The sequence below is a fragment of the Nerophis lumbriciformis genome, linkage group LG37 (assembly GCF_033978685.3).
Source record: "Nerophis lumbriciformis linkage group LG37, RoL_Nlum_v2.1, whole genome shotgun sequence".
NCBI classification, from domain to species: domain Eukaryota; kingdom Metazoa; phylum Chordata; class Actinopteri; order Syngnathiformes; family Syngnathidae; genus Nerophis; species Nerophis lumbriciformis.
Genome location: NC_084584.2, coordinates 15432501 through 15452022, shown reverse-complemented (window position 1 = coordinate 15452022; position 19522 = coordinate 15432501). Strand labels below are relative to the sequence as shown.

General features: G+C 36.6%; 2 protein-coding genes across 3 annotated transcripts in view; both read left to right on the top strand.

The window, feature by feature from the left end:
- LOC133577566 (glycogen synthase kinase-3 beta-like) overlaps positions 1–5635 on the top strand; it is a 39428-nt gene extending 33793 nt beyond the window's left edge. The window contains exons 10-11 of the mRNA XM_061931535.1: positions 2714–2791; positions 4118–5635. Coding sequence (XP_061787519.1) covers positions 2714–2791; positions 4118–4179 — 140 coding nt within the window. The 3' untranslated portion in view covers positions 4180–5635. The remainder of the gene's footprint in view (positions 1–2713; positions 2792–4117) is intronic.
- Positions 5636–7284: 1649 nt separating this feature from the next.
- Positions 7285–19522, top strand: part of LOC133577516 (zinc finger protein 706) — a 17747-nt gene continuing 5509 nt past the window's right edge. The window contains exons 1-2 of one of the 2 annotated variants that reach the window (XM_061931428.2): positions 7285–7630; positions 16582–16720. In XM_061931428.2, coding sequence (XP_061787412.1) covers positions 7461–7630; positions 16582–16720 — 309 coding nt within the window. In that variant the 5' untranslated portion in view covers positions 7285–7460. The remainder of the gene's footprint in view (positions 7631–16581; positions 16721–19522) is intronic. The other variant, XM_061931429.1, reaches the window with a different exon arrangement.

The window sequence follows — 19522 nt, the reverse complement described above, 5'->3', positions numbered from 1 at the left end:
TTGATCAATACCTATTTAAATTTAGTAATACATAAATAGGATGATTTATCAAAATATAAAAGAAATATACCTGAACAGAACGCTCATGATGGTTACCCCAAAAAGTAGCGCTATGAATCGCGTTTTTCCAAGTTTTGGGGAACTTTTTATGCTATTTCCAAGCATCTCCTTTTTATTATCATTGATTTTAAATTGTCAAACTAATGCATATTACCGTATATATGTATACCCTAGTAAACAAAAACAAAGTCATATTTATTTTGATTGTTGCATTTTGAAGTACATTTGTGCAGGTGGGTGCGAATGTACCCATTACCAGAGCTGTACACATATACCATATATATCTGTATTTTAAACAAAATATGCAAAGTGTTTAGTTTAAACTCAACCCCACATGACTGTGTTCTAAATAGTGTTCTAAAAATTACTTTAAAAAAAGTAATTAACTATAGTTACTCGTTACTTAATCAAAAAAGTAATTTAATTACTTATGGATTTACGTACTCTTTAATAAATGTAATGTTTTACTAGGGAAAGTACTTAATGTGTTACTTAAAAAAAAAAAACTTGGAACAAGTCATATGCAGTTGAGAGAAGTTTATGGGAGCACCGTGTGCGTGCGTGTGTGTGCCTTTTTAATAGGCTGTGTCTGTTGCCAAGTGATATTTGATGTCAGCGAGGTTTTCAGCCGAACTGTTAGCTTTCGCAGTTAGCAGCGGCAGCTCTGACGGCTCTTCTGTTGAATCTTTTCACCAGCTTGTTACCTCTGGTTAATAAAGAGGAGCCCCCACCAACCGCCGGAGATACAGTGCGGCCACGCCGGCTGTGTGTGGCACCGAACGCTTGTTGGACCTTAACTTCGCTACAGTGCCTGCTGGTCCCCCCAGTGGTGGGTCACCGTAACAAAAGCACATAAAAAGATACCAATATGGCGGTTTTGTCTCAAATATATATCTCTTTCTAAAATATACCGGTTTTAACTGTAATACCGGTATTGCTGTCTTGCGTATGACGTCACGTCTGGCTCACGTCCGGCTCATTGAATATGCATGGTGGTCAAGCGGAAGCGCCCTTTCGCTTTTCTTGAAGAAAAATGCCCAATGATTGCGTTGTTTTCAGCTGTACAAATCTTGAAAAGGATCAACGTTTCTTCAGAGTTCCTCAAGGTAATCAAGAAGGGCACAAGACTGAAAGATTTTAGGAAACGACGAGGAGAAGTAGCACACACTCCAGTCTGAGGGAGCAGAGTCAAAGAATGCACAAGTTTGCAGTAATACACTTTTAATGTTTAGTGTTTCCCATTGAAGTATTATCTTCATATTATTTGTATTTCCTAAACACATGTTTGCTGTGAGTGTTTCAAAAGGCACCAACTCAGTGAGTCTAAGTAAAAGAAAACTAATTTGAGAAAAACCTAAAAGGGTTAAGCTTTTACCAAAGGCAGCAATCATAAATGAAGTTTTCAGAACGTACACAATGTTGACTTCTGGAATTGTGTTATTAATCTTGATTTCAGTATCAAAATAATCGTGATGATTAGTTTTTCCATAAATTATATTTAAAATTGAGTTTTGGTAGTACAACAAATACACGTTTTTAAATTAATGAATAATTGTGTTATTAATTTCTAAACGTGTATATATTGTACCACCAAAACTGGGGGTTAGTGCGTGTGCCTCACAATCGAAGGTCCTGGGTTCGATCCCCGGGCTCGGGGGGTTGTTCTGTGTGGAGTTTGCATGTTCTCATCGTGACCGCGTGGGTTCCCTTCCGGTACTCTGGCTTCCTCCCACCTCCAAAGACATGCACCTAAATTGGCCCGAGTGTGTGAATGTTGTCTGTCTATGGCGACTTGTCCAGGGTGTACACCGCCTTCCGCCCTAGTCCAGCACCCACTCAAAGACCGATAAGCGGTAAAAAATGAATGGATGCAATCATAATTTCAGTGTCAATCAAAATAATCGTAATGATTATTTTTTCCATAATCATCCAGCCCTAGTAACCAGTTATTAACAGTAAATTAACAAGTAGATTAATAATAGTTTTGAGAAATTAATACAACTGAAATGACTCAATATGTTGCAGCATATGTCAGCAGCTAAATTAGAAGCATTTGTTACCCATTTTCAAATGGTTCTGTTATCATTTATATGCCAAATAGTATATTGTGTGATATATATTATTATTGCAGGAGACTGCAATATATGCCGCGATATAGATTTTAGGCCATATCGCCCGTCGCTAATTTTTACATTGCATTGTGGAATTTCAAAGTTCTCAAAACCTTCTACATGTGGAATCCACCATTTATTACCTAGCATTAACTTTTACAAACTTAAGGGCGATAGATACAGTGTGAGCACGGTCGTGTGTCACTACGCCAGAAAAGTGGTTCCTCTCTCTTCCAATAACTATGTCGCTATGTGAATGTGCAGGACATGGCATGTAAACGGATGTTGGATTTTTTTTTACAGGGCTAGAATAGATGAGTCCTTTTAAATGCATTTTTAGTCACCTTGTGCTGGCAGTCCACAGAACACAAAGAAAAGTGAAAGACGTGTGTTCTTCTCTCACTTAGAGATTGTGATTGCAATATTTCATATGAATGTAAAAAATCAATACATCTTTGTGTTTGTGACTCTTTGTTCAATGAAGCATTGTTTTTTATTCTTGTGAAAATAACACATTATAATAACATTGTGTGTGTGCGCAGAGTTGTCCATCCAGCCTCAGCTGAACCCCACACTGATCCCTCCACACGCTCGCGCCCACACAGCTCTTTCCTCTCACGGTGGGAAAAGTCTTCTTTTAAACCTTGACATCGTGTTTCTGTGCCCTTGTACATTAACGATAACGTTAAACTTCATCAGCTACATTCTCATCACAATGACATCATCATTTGAGGCAGTGGTGTCCAAAGTGTGGCCATGGGCATATACTGAAAATACACAATGATGAATGAGATATGAACACCTTATTAGCAATAACACAAAAGCATACTTTTATTGATTAGTTTTAGCATCTTTAATGTACAAAATGTATTTAAGTGCTGCCCCCGCTAATTTGTCTATGTGGCCATTGGTGGAAAAGGTTTACGTCACAACATACAGACGTTAATTTGTGTCTTCATCATGAAAGCTTTTTTAATGTAACTGAATTTAGTGATGTGCATTTTTTACATCAAATTATGCTGACAATTTCATTAAATACAAATGTTTGTTTTAAAAATTCAGTTAGTTAAAATAGTGTTTTGATATTCATTGCAGAAATAATTGTTGCTTCTAAACTCAAAACCCAATTCTGTTCAATTTAAGGCTGAAGCTCTTGTCTCAGAATCAGCCAATGATGTGTCAAGTTTGAAGTCCCAATTTTTAATACCGCATTTTTCGGAGTATAAGTCGCACCGGCCGAAAATGCATAATAAAGAAGGAAAAAAACATATATAAGTCGCACTGGAGTATAAGTCGCATTTTTGGGGGAAATTTATTTGATAAAAGCCAACACCAAGAATAGACATTTGAAAGGCAATTTAAAATAAATAAAGAATAGTGAACAACAGGCTGAATAAGTGTACGTTATATGAGGCATAAATAACCAACTGAGAACGTGCCTGGTATGTTAACGTAACATATTATGGTAAGAGTCATTCAAATAACTATAACATATAGAACATGCTATACGTTTACCAAACAATCTGTCACTCCTAATCGCTAAATCCCATGAAATCTTATACGTCTAGTCTCTTACGTGAATGAGATAAATAATATTATTTGATATTTTACGGTAATGTGTTAATAATTTCACACACAAGTCGCTCCTGAGTATAGTCCGAAAAATACAGTACACTAAATTTTAGACACAAATTTTGCTCACAAATGTGTATTCAATAAAATTGTCCGCATAAATTTAGTTCACAAAATCCAAACGCAAAATATTCAGTTACATAAATTCAGTGTCCAAAAAAACTAATACAGACACAAAATAACCTCCATATAAGAAAAGTAGTGGTAAAAATAATGTACCGGTAGTTATTATTATTATTATTTTAAGTGTGCATGTTCATACTGTAGATATATTGAGTGCTAAATGCCAATTCTGTCTTATTGTGTGCTCATAGACGGTACCGGCCCGGACGCCTCTCAACTGGGTTCAGTACCAGGATCTCTTAACAGCATCTGAAGCGGCCAATTGCCTGCTCTGCCTGCCAGCCAGCCCCGCCCCCTCTTATTCTCATACATACACACACACACACACACACACACACACACACACACACACACACACACACACACACACACACACACACACACACACACACACACACACACACACAAAGATAACTGCTCATCTCGGCCCTGCTTGCTGTCCTGGTTGATGACGTTTTTGTACAGTAAACAACACTGCGGCCGATGAGACAAACACACGCACACACACACACACACACGCTGTCTGGCTGCTGCTACAGTAGTGGTATGTGAAGGTTCAATAGTGGGGGCTGGTCCTCTGTAATATAACCTTTTTGTTATTATTTTAAATCACATCTCTCCCTCTTCTTCATCCATGTTTGTGTTTATTTATTTGACTTTTACTTTGATTCTGCTGTCTTTTTAAGTCTTTTTAACCAAGAGGTTAACTGCCTGAGCGAGACCAGAATGTTCTATAGGTCATCAGGGTCGAGGAGGTGTTCACTCAGGAGATATTCCCAGCTTCTTCCAGCCCTAGCATTATTTAATTTTTTTTAGGCTCTGTGCATTTTATTTTTTGGAAAAAAAAAGCATTTAAATCCCTTTTAGACTCCAAAAAGGAGAGAAACGTCCTCTCCGGTCCTGTTTTTAGACATTTGTTGACATTTTAAAGCCCCGAACCATGCTTGAAGCACGAACACACACACACACACACAGTAGCACACACTCGTTGACTTACCTTCTCGTTGGCGTGCAAAGAACTCACGTCATGACCGAACGCCGGCTTGGAAGGCAGATGAGTAGTGGCGGGCGAGGAAGTACTTGATGAATGTCAGTAGTCCTCATGTAGCAGCAATCATCCTACTTTTCTCCTCGCTTGTTTCTTTTCAGTTGGGACTTCCTGTTAGTGAAAGAGAGGAGCACTTCCTACACTTTAAGCAGAACTTTGACTGTAGCTCCCAGTCAATCAGACTTTTTTCATTTCTTTGCACATTCATGTAGTGACTGGAAATGTTTTGTTGTTCTTTTCCTCCTCTCGGCACACGTCTTTCTCCAAAGCCATGCTTAATGCGTGTGTAAATATCATGGGGTTTTATCATTTCACAGTCTGTTGTTTCTTTTGTAAATACACCTGCCGTGTCGCCACCCAAACTGTAAATATTGCAAAGGAGGAAAAAAAGAAAGACTCCTGTGTGTCGACGACCTTTCTCTCTCTTTCTCGTCCAAGTAGCTGTTCACTGATCAGGTTTCCTCAGCTCTTCCCGTGTCTCTTCTCTGTGCAAACTCAATACTCCCCCAGGCTGTAGGATGCTCTTACACCGCATAGCCTACAGGTGGCGCCAGTAGCTCGGGGCCGCTCTTCCGCCTGCAAACAGCTGCTTGTTGGTGTCCGTCATGATCCCTGTGCAGTATTTCGGGTGGAAAAAGTGGCGTTTTTCTTTTGCAGGGAACTTGCATCTCGTGACCTGTGTGATGTTGGACTAGAAGTCACAAGATGATGCTAATAACCTTGGGCATTTTTCTATTGTGTGCTGTAAGGAGCTCAGAAGTGCTGCTAATTATCACAAGATCACATTAATGTGGTGCGACTGCAAACAAAGCCTCAGTGTGTGTGAGAGAGTGAGAGAGACTCCTTACAGGTGTGACTGTTTTTATGTACGCCCCCTGATTGTACACTTTTTTTCCCCTGTTTTATTTGTCTGCCGGCTGTGATTGTGTGTGATTGTGTGTGTGTGTTAGGGGGGCTGGTGAAGAGAAGGAGAGAGAAAGTATATAATGTCTCTGTTCTGTGTGTGTGTGTGTGTATATATGTGAATTAATTTACTGTAATAAAGTGTTGAAACGGTTTAATTGGCAAGCTTTTATTTTGTAGTGTCGCAATTTCTCTAGTTCTCCTCCAGGCCAGAAAGAGCGCTGTTTTTTTCCCCCTGGCACTTTAGTCACGAGGCGAAAGGAGCCGGATCTTGATTGATTGATTGAATTGATTGAAAGTTTTATTAGTAGATTGCACAGTTCAGTACATATTCTGTACAATTGACCACTAAATGGTAACACCCCAATAAGTTTTTGAACTTGTTTAAGTCGGGGTCCACGTAAATCATCCATCCATCCATCCATTTTCTACCGCTTATTCCCTTTGGGGTCGCGGGGGGCGCTGGAGCCTATCTCAGCTACAATCGGGCGGAAGGCGGGGTACACCCTGGACAAGTCGCCACCTCATCGCAGGGCCAACTCGCTTGTTATTATGTCAAGTTTTTTTTTAAACAAATCACTAGATTTAGGTCAGAATAATTACATTTATAAATATCACTCTATTAGTGGTAATAATTCTAGAATTTGTTTTTTGTTGTTTTAAGTGTGCATTGGCAGTGCCATCAGTTAAATGTCCCCTTATCTTAAAAAACAACCTTTTTATCAATACAGAAAAACCAGAATAATGGATACAAAAAGTATAAATAAAACCGCAAGGAAAAATGTAACTACAAAATTGTACTACTACACTTCGAACTACTACCCTTTACCATGAATTGATTAACATGGACCCCGACTTAATAATAAACAAGTTGAAAAACTTATTCAGGTGTTACCATTTAGTGGTCAATTGTACGAAATGTGTACTGTACAGTGCAATCTACTAATAAAGCCGGAAAGTAAATCTGAAAAATAAATACAATTAGTACAATAAATATTTAAATATATATATTAAAATGCACACCTATATATTTTGTATTAAAAAAAGAGTTCATCCAAATGCTAAGTTTTCTTTAACGCTGACTCGTTGCAGAGTGGGCAATGGAAGATGCTAAATTTGCATGTGCATTAAAAACGGCTCCCTAACTCGGAATCGGTTCTCATCGTTCCCTTAAAAAAGAAAACGTTTAAAAGATTCGATTGTTCGCGAACGTCACATATCTACTTCGAGTCTGTCTACGTCACTTCCGGTTCTTTCAAACAACGACGGAAAAGCGACCAAAAGACGTGCTCAAAGCTGTGACTCAAATCAAATAATTACGTCAATGTGTATGCTGTGTACTAAATTTGTATGGGCGCCAATTTTGACAGTTTATAACTGTCTTAAATCGTTTCGTGTCACTTACGTCACTTACCGGAAGTGACGATCGCAAGTGACCCGCCTCCCCCTCTTCCTTCCTTTTTACGATTGTATTTATTTTTTTTAAACGTTTTAAATCTACTGGTTATTACTTTGGGCTTTATTTGTATTGACTATGTTCAATTGGTAAGTGAATTGTAGCTGGTTTTCGCTTCGTAGCCAAGATGGCGATGATAGCCGCGCACTCGATGATGAGTGCAACATCCGGGTACCGGCCGCTCACTGAACTGACGACTTCCTGCGTGAAGGCGCTGACGTACCTGAGTACGGAAGTGTGCACATTGAGACACAGCCTCTGGAGACACGTCTCGAGCCTGCTAAACGTCGTAGGTAAGTGAGTAAACTCATGTGTTATTTATGTCTGTTAACACCTCAAACTTAAAGTTTGCGTTTCCTTGGGCCGTTTTTGTTTCGACATGTCCTCGAAGGAAACCGTTTGCAGAGATATTGGCGTCGCTTGTTGTCTTGAGAAGCTAACTCTGTTAGCTCGTTAGCCCCGCTCGTTTACAGCCTTTCTGGTGCTAAGCACTTTTGTACAAGTCATCTTTTACCACCGTTAAGTTAAACTAAAATGCGTAACTAACCTCAGTTGGTAATGACATTTACAATACGTAACCCTCAAGACATTTAAAAAAGGTGAACTCTACCTCCTTACACATGCTAGCATGTTACACGTTGTCGTCTTTAGTCATTCAAATCTCAGATAACAAGCACTATTTAGGCAATTAAATAAAAAAATACAGACAACTTCAGATGGATTTCTTTGTAGGGTCAGGATTAGCGTAAAAAAAAAAATCATACCCAGGAATGAGTCCCGCCAACAGTCGGGATGAGCAAAATGTCCGAAACACACCCAGAAAAGTCGCACAGGAAGGCGGGAAAGAAAAGTAAAAAAGAAGCCAAAATGTTAAAAAATCATACCCGGGAATGAGTCCCACAAGTCCCGCCGGCAGCCAGGATGAGCAAAATGTCCGAAACACACCCAGAAAAGTAAAAAAAGAAATGCCAAAAATGTTCAAAATACACCCAGAAAAGACAGTCATGCACAGGAAGGCGGGAAAGAAAAGTAAAAAAAAGAAGCCATAAATGTTAAAAAATCCCACAAGTCCCGTCGGCAGCCAGAATGCGCAAAATGTCCAAAATACACCCAGGAAAGCGGGGAAGATAAGTAAAAAAGAAGCCAAAAGCCCTAAAATAAAAATAAAATCATACCTGGTAATGATTCCCACAAGTCCCGCTGACAGCCGGAATGCGCAAAGCATCCAAAATACACCCAGAAAAGACGCACAGGAAAGCGGGGAAGAAAAGTAAAAAAGAAGCCAAAATGCCAAAAATGTTCACAAATCATTCCCACAAGTCTTGTCGGCAGCCATAATGCGCAAAATGTCCAAAATACATCCAGAAAAGTGGGGAAGAAAAGTAAAAAAGAAGCCCAAATGCCAAAAAAATTTCAAAAATCATACACAGGAATGAGACCCACAAGTGATAGCCCCGCCGGAATGCGCAGTGTCCAAAATACACCCAGAAAAGACGCACAGGAAAGTGGGGAATAAAAGTTTTTTAAAAATGCCAAAAAAAGTTCAAAATACCTTCAGAAAAAGACAGTCTTGCACAGGAAGGCGGGGAAGAAAAGTAAAAAAAAAAAAAAAAGCCAAAAAAGTTCAAAATACACCCAGAAAAAGACAGTCTTGCACAGGAAGGCGGGGAAGAAAAGTAAAAAAAAAATTGCCAAAAATGTTCAATATACACCCAGAAAAGACCATCTTGCACAGGAAGGCGGGGAAGAAAAGTAAAAAAAGAAGCAAAAATGTTCAAAAATCATACCCGGGAATGAGTCCCACAAGTCCCGCTGGCAGCCGGAATGCGCAGTGTCCAAAATACACCCAGAAAAGACACACAGGAAAGCGGGGAAGAAAAGTAAAAAAGAAGCAAAAATGCCAAGAATGTTCAAAAATCATACCCGGAATGAGTCCCACAAGTCCCGCTGGCAGCCGGAATGCGCAGTGTCCAAAATACACCCAGAAAAGACACACAGGAAAGCGGGGAAGAAAAGTAAAAAAGAAGCCAAAATTCCTAAAATGTTAAAAAATCATACCCAATCTTAATCAATGAGTCCCGCCAGAGCCAGAATGCGCAAAGTGTCCAAAATACACCCAGGAAAATTTGGAAGAAAAGTAAAAAAGAAGCCAAAATACCCCAAAAATATTTAAAAAATCATACCCAGGAATGAGACCCACAAGTCCTGCCGGCAGCCAGATTTGTTCCACAGATTTGTTCCACAGTTTTACTCCACATACAGACACACAAAAACATAGTTTTACTCCGCATACAGACACACAAAAACATAGTTTTACTCCGCATACAGACACACAAAAACATAGTTTTACTCCGCATACAGACACACAAAAACATAGTTTTACTCCGCATACAGACACACAAAAACATAGTTGTACTTCGCATACAGACACACAAAAGTTTAGGCATGGTTTGAGCTCTCAGCAATAAGAAATATCCAAAGCCTCTCAAGTTATGAGCCTGCACTCTTCGTATTAAAAAACGTTGTAGATTAGGCAGCAATGATTTGTTAAATGTTTTATATAAGATTATTGATGTATTATATTTAACAAGATCATCAAATTTGAGCAACTTTGATTGCATAAACAGATTATGAGTAAGGCTGAAACGACGCGTCGACGTCATCGGTTACGTAAATATGCGACGCGTCGACGCACAAAAACGACGTCGACGCGTCGCATATTTACGTCACACTACTGTCATGGCGGAGCGCAAAGCAGACGATGCGAGCGAGGAGAAAAAAGCACGCCAAAAGTCGTCAAAAGTGTGGGAGTATTTCAATAAACGGCCTAATAATGTTGTTGTATGCACACTGTCGAGCGGAAATGGCCTATCATAGCAGCACAACGGCTATGAACGAACATTTGAAAAGAAAACACCCGACAGCGTTCTTGCCATCACCATCAACTAGTCAATCGTCCGCGTGAGTATACGTTGTCATCATTACACAAAAACATGGATGTGTCATTTGTATCTGCGTTGCAAATTCATAAACTAAAACACTGTTTCGCTCTGAGAGGCGCGTTTGGCGTGCCTGTTCAGTGTTTAAAAAGACGCGCTCCTCTTTAACGCTGTGGAGAGGCGGGGCCGGCGTGCGAGCGGCGAGGTGGGGCGCGCCGGGAGCGACGCTGCAATCGCGCACCTGGGCACGATCATCCAATCTCCTCTCGCTGAAGAAAAGCGGAGCAGCAGAGAGAGAGGGAAGAGAGACTGGAAGGAGCCAAAGTGAAGCTGACGTGGAGCGAGAGAGGAGGAGTATGGCGTCACATTAGTGCCAAAAATCTGAGCGCATAAAAACTGTTATCGCGCGCTGATTCTCCACTTCGTGCGCGCGTGGTGCCTTTCTGCGCGCTCTCTGTGTACTCCTGGCATCTCTCCTCGCGCTGTCATGTTTCTTTTTGGCACTTTGGGGGCGGGTATGCTTAGACAACCCCTCCTTTCTGATTGGTCAGGCGAAAAACGCTGAAAAATGCTCAGAGCCAATCAGAAGTATAGCAGGGCGGGTCATCGTCAATATGTATCAAGATTTACGGAGGAAGAAGTGGATAAAAAAATGTCGCGCGCTGATGAAGGTTATTTCATAGCACATAAACACAATACAGGGTAATACAAACTGTGACCCAAATAAATAATAACACAACAAACACCATAATCACATCTTTCAGCCAGAACTGGTCCACCAGCAATAACATTATTTTATATTTTCACTTCTTCTTGAACATTTGTTTTCTAATTTATGGAATTTCTTTTAATTCAGCCATAAAATTAATGAAATAATCTTTGAATTTTGTTTTTAAAATGTTAAAAATAGCTTTTAATAATGTATTCTGAAACAGTTTAAAATAATCAGAGCAAAAGAGGTAATTTCAACAGGTACAGCATCCTATGTCATATCTACATGTAATAAGATTTGTAACAAGGCAAACCGTTTGTAAATTGGTCGAAATTCGAGCAAGTTATGGTAATTTAATTAGTACATGTACCATTGACATCAATGTAATGATTGAGGCTAGATGTCCGAGGTAAGATGGCTACAACGTTGCTACACTGGAGAATGATTGGTCATATGAAAAATGCTCACAGCCAATCAGAAAGGAGGGGCCGTCTAAGCATACCCGCCCCCAAAGATGCCAAAAAGAAACATGACAGCGCGAGGAGAGATGCCAGGAGTACACAGAGAGCGCGCAGAAAGGCGTCGCGCGCGCAAAAAGGCACCGCGCGCGCACAGAAAGGCATCGCGCGCGCAAAATGGTGTCGCGCGTTCGCACGAAGTGGAGAATTAGCGCGCGATAACAGTTTTTATGTGCTCGGATTTTTGGCACTAATGTGACGCCATAGAGGAGAGCCAGAGACAGAGGACGACGAGCGGGCGAGGAAGAGGAGCTGAAAAGCGAGGAAAGAAAGAGAAAAGAGTTGGAAGAGAAAAGACTTTGTGTAAAATTAAAAGATTGTAAACCTGGCGCCCTGCGATGAGGTGGCGACTTGTCCAGGGTGTACCCCGCCTTCCGCCCGATTGTAGCTGAGATAGGCTCCAGCGCCCCCCGCGACCCCAAAGGGAATAAGCGGTAGAAAATGGATGGATGGATGTAAACCTGGCAAAGCCGTCTGGCGTTCAGTCCGTCGGTCCTGAAAGAACCCCACGGCACAAGACGTGTCACAAACGCTAACGTTAATTAGTTGTGCAAATACCTTTTACAACATTAACAGTTACATATACTATGTACAAACGAACAATTAACTTTCACTTTAATCATACTATCATTGTTGTGTTATTAAGCAAAATAAGCAATACTTTTACTTTTGTTGAAATGTTTACACTGTACACTTTTTTGTATTGGATGTTTATCTTTATTTTTGCACATTTTAAAGCAAAATAAGCAATACTTTTACTTTTGAAATGCTTATACTATTGCAGAATATTAAGATTTGCACTGGATGTTTACTTTTATATTTGCACATTAAAAAGCAAATAAGATACTTTTAATTTTGTTAAATGTTAAAAGTTTTAAATGTTTACATTGTTACAGAATATTTTGTCATGTTGTTGTCAATGTTGACTGAGTGGCCATACCTTTTTTTTTGTAAATAAAAGCCATGCCTTTTGAAAAAACTGGCCTACATTTATTTTTTCCTCTTCATTTTAAATAAAAAAAATAATCGGTAAAAGGAAAAATAATCTATAGATTAATCGAAAAAAATAATCTATAGATTAACCGATTAACCGAAAAAAAAATAATCTATAGATTAATCGATAGAAAAATAATCGTTAGCTGCAGCCCTAATTATGAGTATGTTCTAAATAACCAACATTGTGAATGATCCACACTGCTCTTTTCTGTAATATGATCAGAGGATGAATTGTGTTGTGGCAAGTATTCCCCCATACGTCAACACAGTATGTAAGGTATGGCAGTATAGAGTACGCAGTGCATTTTCATTGAGGTATAGTTTTGCTTTGTTTATAATTGAGAGGCTTTTGGAGATGTTTGTTTTAATGTGTCTGACATGAGGTTTCCATGATAGTTTACTATCAATTATTACTCCCAAAAATGTATTCTCATTTACGATTTCAATTTGGGTACCATCAATACTTATTTTATGTTCAGACGTTATCTTGCGATTTCCAAACATCACTATCTTAGTTTTATTTATATTCAAGGATAACTTATTTGTGTCTATCCATTTTTTTTTTTACTATGTTTAGTTCTGTGTTTACTGTATTTATGAGTAGTCATCACTACTGTAGAATATATTTGTGTGGTCTGCAAATAGTATACACTTCAGTACTTAATCATATCATTAATATACACATTAAACAGTTTTGGCCCCAGCACGGACCCTTAGGGGACACCACAAGCAATGCCAAAATGCAAAATCAAAATAAGTTGCAAAAATGGGACTTTTAACAACAACTGAACAACAAAGTGCTCGAGTCATTGTTTCCTGGCCGACTTTTAAAGTGACGGACACATTGATCCACACAAGCAGTAACAATGGTAGAAATCCCAGCATGTAAGCTTCATCACCAAACTTGCTCAAATGTATAAGTAGATATCATTTGTGCGTAAATATTTTTAGTTTATTTTGTATTGAAATTGCTGACTCCGCAATGTTTTTTATATGCGTGGTCGTCTTTGTTTTTTTGTCTAAGAGTGATGATCAAACCTCGTTTAATACATGTCGTGCTAGATTTGACCAGTAGGACCAGTAGACTCTAATATCCTCTAACATACATTTAGTGCAGTGTTTTTCAACCACTGTGCCACGGCACTCTAGTGTACCGTGAGATATTGTTTGGTGTGCCGTGCGAGGTTATGTAATTTCACCTAATTGGGTTAAAAATATTTTTTGCAAACCAGTAATTATAATCCGCAAATGTGTCGGTGCTGTCTAGAGCTCGGCAGAGTCAGTAGGTGGCAGCAGGTAGCTAATTACTTTGGAGATGTCGGAAACAGCGGGAGGCAGTGTGCATGTAAAAAGGTACCTAACGCTTAAACCAAAAATAAACAAAAGGCGAGTGCCGCTAAGAAAAGGAAATTAAAGCTTAGGGATTGCTTTGTAGAACGAAGCTAAAACTGAACTGGCTGCAAAGTAAACAAAAACAGAATGCTGGATGAAAGCAAAGACTTGCAGCGTGTGGAGCAGATGGCGTCCACAAAGTACATCCGTACATGACATGACAATCAACACCAAAATAGGAGCACAAGACAAGAAGTAAAACACTACACACAGGAAAACAGCAAAAAAAGTCCAAATAAGTCAGGGGGTGATGTGACACCTACTTTGAGACAAGAGCTATATTGATGCATGCTTGGTTATGGTTGAAAGTCATATCCAACACTTGTGCGAACAACTTTTTACTGTCAATACCGGCTGCTGAGTTTCATTATTTTATGTTTTCTGCTGGTGGTGGGCCTCCGCATTTTTTCAATGAAAAAAATGTCCCTTGGCTCAGAAAAGGTTGAAAAACACTGATTTAGTGTGTGAATGTTGTGTAATTTCTATGCGTGTAAACATTTGTAGCTTATTGTGTGAAAATACAAACACTAAACCCATTTTATTGATGTAAAATACACAATGGACGTTATACTTTTGTTTATTTGACGTTGATATTTTCAGTCTTACAAACTTAAATGAAGGAAGAAGTGTAGAGAAATAAAAGCAAGGAAGGAAAATAACATCAAATAATTCAGAAGAAGGAACATTATCCTCAATAAAAACTGGAAGTTATTTGTCTTCATGCTGTTAACTAGCTACACATGCTGGAAACAAGTAGTGAGGGCAGAATAATGAATTTATGTGGAAGTTGATGTGTTTACTTTGCAAGGAAGTAAACACAGTCTCCAAGAAATATAACCTGCACAGGCACTTTTTGACCAGACATCCACATGTCCATGTGATGTACCGTATTTTTCCGACTATAAGTCGCTCCGGAGTATAAGTCGCACCGGCCGAAAATGCATAATAAAGAAGGAAAAAAACATATAAAAGTCGCACTGGAGTATAAGTCGCATTTTTTGGGGAAATTTATTTGATAAAAGCCAACACCAAGAATAGACATTTGAAAGGCAATTTAAAATAAATAAAGAATAGTGAACAACAGGCTGAATAAGTGTACGTTATATGAGGCATAAATAACCAACTGACAATGTGCCTGGTATGTTAACGTAACATATTATGGTAAGAGACATTCAAATAACTATAACATATAGAACATGCTATACGTTTACCAAACAATCTGTCACTCCTAATCGCTAAATCCCATGAAATCTTATACGTCTAGTCTGTTACGTGAATGAGATAAATAATATTATTTGATATTTTACGGTAATGTGTTAATAATTTCACACATAAGTCGCACCCCCGGCCAAACTATGAAAAAAAAACGGCGACTTATAGTCCGAATATTACGGTAGTTGAATAGTTCAAAATTAATTCAATTGATGAGTTTTGACGTCTGCTTGGTTTATTTATTTATTTTTGTCGCTTGTTTTTTTCCCCCCCTTGAAATATATTCCTATAATATATCTCCTACAAGAAGAAAATACATCTTTCAGTATGCATTTTCTTGCATTTGAGTCATTCCAGACGCACAAATGCACTGGTGATACACACAGGTTGAAGTGTGAGTGTGCTAATGTTGTCTAGATTGTGTTACAGATGTGTGCTGCTGGTTCAACACATCGCACACAGGTGCAGCATGATTACATGAACGTGCAGAAAATGACCACTTTTCAATTGCACACGCATTTTATTTTTTGCACACGCTGTGTAGTGCGCACTATTTGGATCTTGTAAATCAGGCCTAAGTGTGCTGCTGTGTGTACAACTTTAACCTACGTCGTTAGTATTTGCACAAAAGGGCTGCACGATTAAAAAAAATAAATAAATAAAACCTCAATTTTTCTCTCCAAAATTGCAAATGCAATTTGATTTGTGATTTCTATTATTTTTTTTATAAAACTGCAAAAATAAAGAGTGAAGGAAGACACTTGAGACATATTCTTGTCTCAAGGTGCCACACATTAGAAACATTTGTCATAATCAACTTTAAAAATATTTGGCTTCATGCACAGTCAGAGCTTTTGTCTTTTGATAGCAATGCACACTCAGACCACCTCCACCCTGTTTGAAGCGAGACACCAAGAAACACAAGGCTCAACAATTCTGATTGGCCAACACGTCTGTCACTCAAATGGCGGTGACGGCGGAGGAATAAGGAAAAAAACGTGTCGTTATTTATCGCACTAATTAAGAGCTCGATGCCGATTAATTGTGCATAACATTACTAAACTAGTCAAGTTCAACAATGATGCTTCTGGTTAATGTTTTTTAAGGACAAATAACAAAAGTACTGTGTAAATGATAAGGAAATGTTGTATCACCATTATCGCTTTTATCCTGGTATTGTTTAATCTGGCCAAAAAACATTGAACAACCAAGTTTTATTTAAAAAAAAAAAATAGCCACACAATATATTTTCTTGGCAGAAGAAAAATGTTCCATGGTAATATTGTTCTGTTCTTAAGAGCCATATTTTATATACGCTTAGATATGTTGTCTTAATATAAAGGTTGTCTTCATCTTAGCATTTAAGATGGCTGGTGCTTCTCCAATAAATGAATAGTGTTCATCAACCACCATTTTGATTAAAAAGGGTTCTACTGATTTTATGCTTCCATCCCTATGCTGTGTGTACATGTGCTGCAGGGCCATGGCTCGTGGGCATCAGAAGATCCAGTCGCAGCAGAAGAACGCTAAGAAGGCGGCTGAGAAGAAGAAGTCTCAGGGCGCCGACCAGAAGACAGCGGCAAAAGTGGCTCTGGTCCATACCTGTCCCGTCTGCAGGGTACGTGCACGCTGTCACACCCTCACTTCCTGTATGCTCACTGTCACACCTGTGTCGCACCCTCACTTCCTGTGCTACACTCGCCACCATACGTAAACGCACTGAGGCAAAGATAAAATGTGCAACATGGCAAATATGTTTTGGGTTTTTTCATATCCAATTATGAGAATTCCTTCTATTATTTTCACCCTGCAACTTTTAAGCATTGTGCTAAAAGCTAAAACTCGAGACTAGACATTAAATGAGATGAATGTAGGAAAATAAATAATAATTTGAAAGTAGCGCTTAAATGTCTATATATGTATGTATGTATGTATGTATGTATGCATGTATGTATATGTATGTTTGTATGAATAATGTGTGTGTGTGTGTGTGTGTGTGTGTGTGTGTGTGTGTGTGTGTGTGTGTGTGTGTGTGTGTGTGTGTGTGTTCAATAATTTTCCTACATTCATCTTATTTAATGTCTAATCTCGAGTTTTAGCTTTTAGCACAATGCTAAATGTCATATATATATATATATATATGACATTTAAGCGCTACTTTCAAATAATTTATGATAGATATATATATATGATAAATTATTTGAAAGTAGCGCTTAAATGTTATATATATATATATATATATATATATATATATATATATATATATATATATATATATATATATATATATATATATATATATATATATATGATAAATTATTTGAAAGTAGCGCTTAAATGTCATATATATATATATGACATTTAAGCGCTACTTTCAAATAATTTATCATATGTATATATATATATATATATATGATAAATTATTTGAAAGTAGCGCTTAAATGTCATATATATATAAATTATTTGAAAGTAGCGCTTAAATGTCATATATATATATATATATATATATATATATATATATATGACATTTAAGCGCTACTTTCAAATAATTTATGATAGATATATATATATATATATATATATATATATATATGATAAATTATTTGAAAGTAGCGCTTAAATGTTATATATATATATATATGATAAATTATTTGAAAGTAGCGCTTAAATGTTATATATATATATATATATGATAAATTATTTGAAAGTAGCGCTTAAATGTCATATATATATATAAATTATTTGAAAGTAGCGCTTAAATGTCATATATATATATATATATATGACATTTAAGCGCTACTTTCAAATAATTTATGATAGATATATATATATGATAAATTATTTGAAAGTAGCGCTTAAATGTTATATATATATATATATATATATATATATATATATATATATATATATATATGATAAATTATTTGAAAGTAGCGCTTAAATGTCATATATATATATATGACATTTAAGCGCTACTTTCAAATAATTTATCATATGTATATATATATATATATATATGATAAATTATTTGAAAGTAGCGCTTAAATGTCATATATATATAAATTATTTGAAAGTAGCGCTTAAATGTCATATATATATATATATATATATATATATATATATATATGACATTTAAGCGCTACTTTCAAATAATTTATGATAGATATATATATATATATATATATATATATATATATATATGATAAATTATTTGAAAGTAGCGCTTAAATGTTATATATATATATATATATATATATATATATATGATAAATTATTTGAAAGTAGCGCTTAAATGTTATATATATATATATATATGATAAATTATTTGAAAGTAGCGCTTAAATGTCATATATATATATAAATTATTTGAAAGTAGCGCTTAAATGTCATATATATATATATATATGACATTTAAGCGCTACTTTCAAATAATTTATGATAGATATATATATATATATATATATATGATAAATTATTTGAAAGTAGCGCTTAAATGTTATATATATATATATATATATATGATAAATTATTTGAAAGTAGCGCGTAAATGTCATATATATATATATGACATTTAAGCGCTACTTTCAAATAATTTATCATATATATATATATATATGATAAATTATTTGAAAGTAGCTAATAATTTATCATATATATATATATATATATATATATATATATATATATATATATATATATATGATAAATTATTTGAAAGTAGCGCTTAAATGTCATATATATATAAATTATTTGAAAGTAGCGCTTAAATGTCATATATATATATATATATATATATATATATATATGATAAATTATTTGAAAGTAGCGCTTAAATGTCATATATATATAAATTATTTGAAAGTAGCGCTTAAATGTCATATATATATATATATATATATATATATATATATATATATATATATATTAGGCTTGGGCAACGATTAAAATTTTAATCAGAATTAATCACACTATTTCTCCGATTAATCACAATTAACTGCATTGTATACGCAAAACCCAATAATGAATTCAAAAGTAGTGTGTAGTGCACCTTTATTGGAATATTCTCCCATATGAACAAAAGCGCCAAAACACTTGTTGTGCAAACACAATTTAAATCAGTACTTGTTAAACAGTAGCAGTTAAATAGCATATTTTATGAAAATCAACTCAGAAAATGTAAATACAAACATTCAAGCTTATTGCCACTGCCAGGGTATTTAAGTTATCCTGTTTGTTATGGAAAATAAATATAATCTACATACAAATCCCTGAGCCACAATCATAACATTTGAACAGGCAATTTCTGAGGTAACAGCAGAAACATTTTCTTTTATCAGGGAGAAAGAAAAGAAAGGGTGAAGCACAAAACACTTCACTGCTGGCATTTCCTTTACAGGGGACTAGAATGTAAAGTCCATGT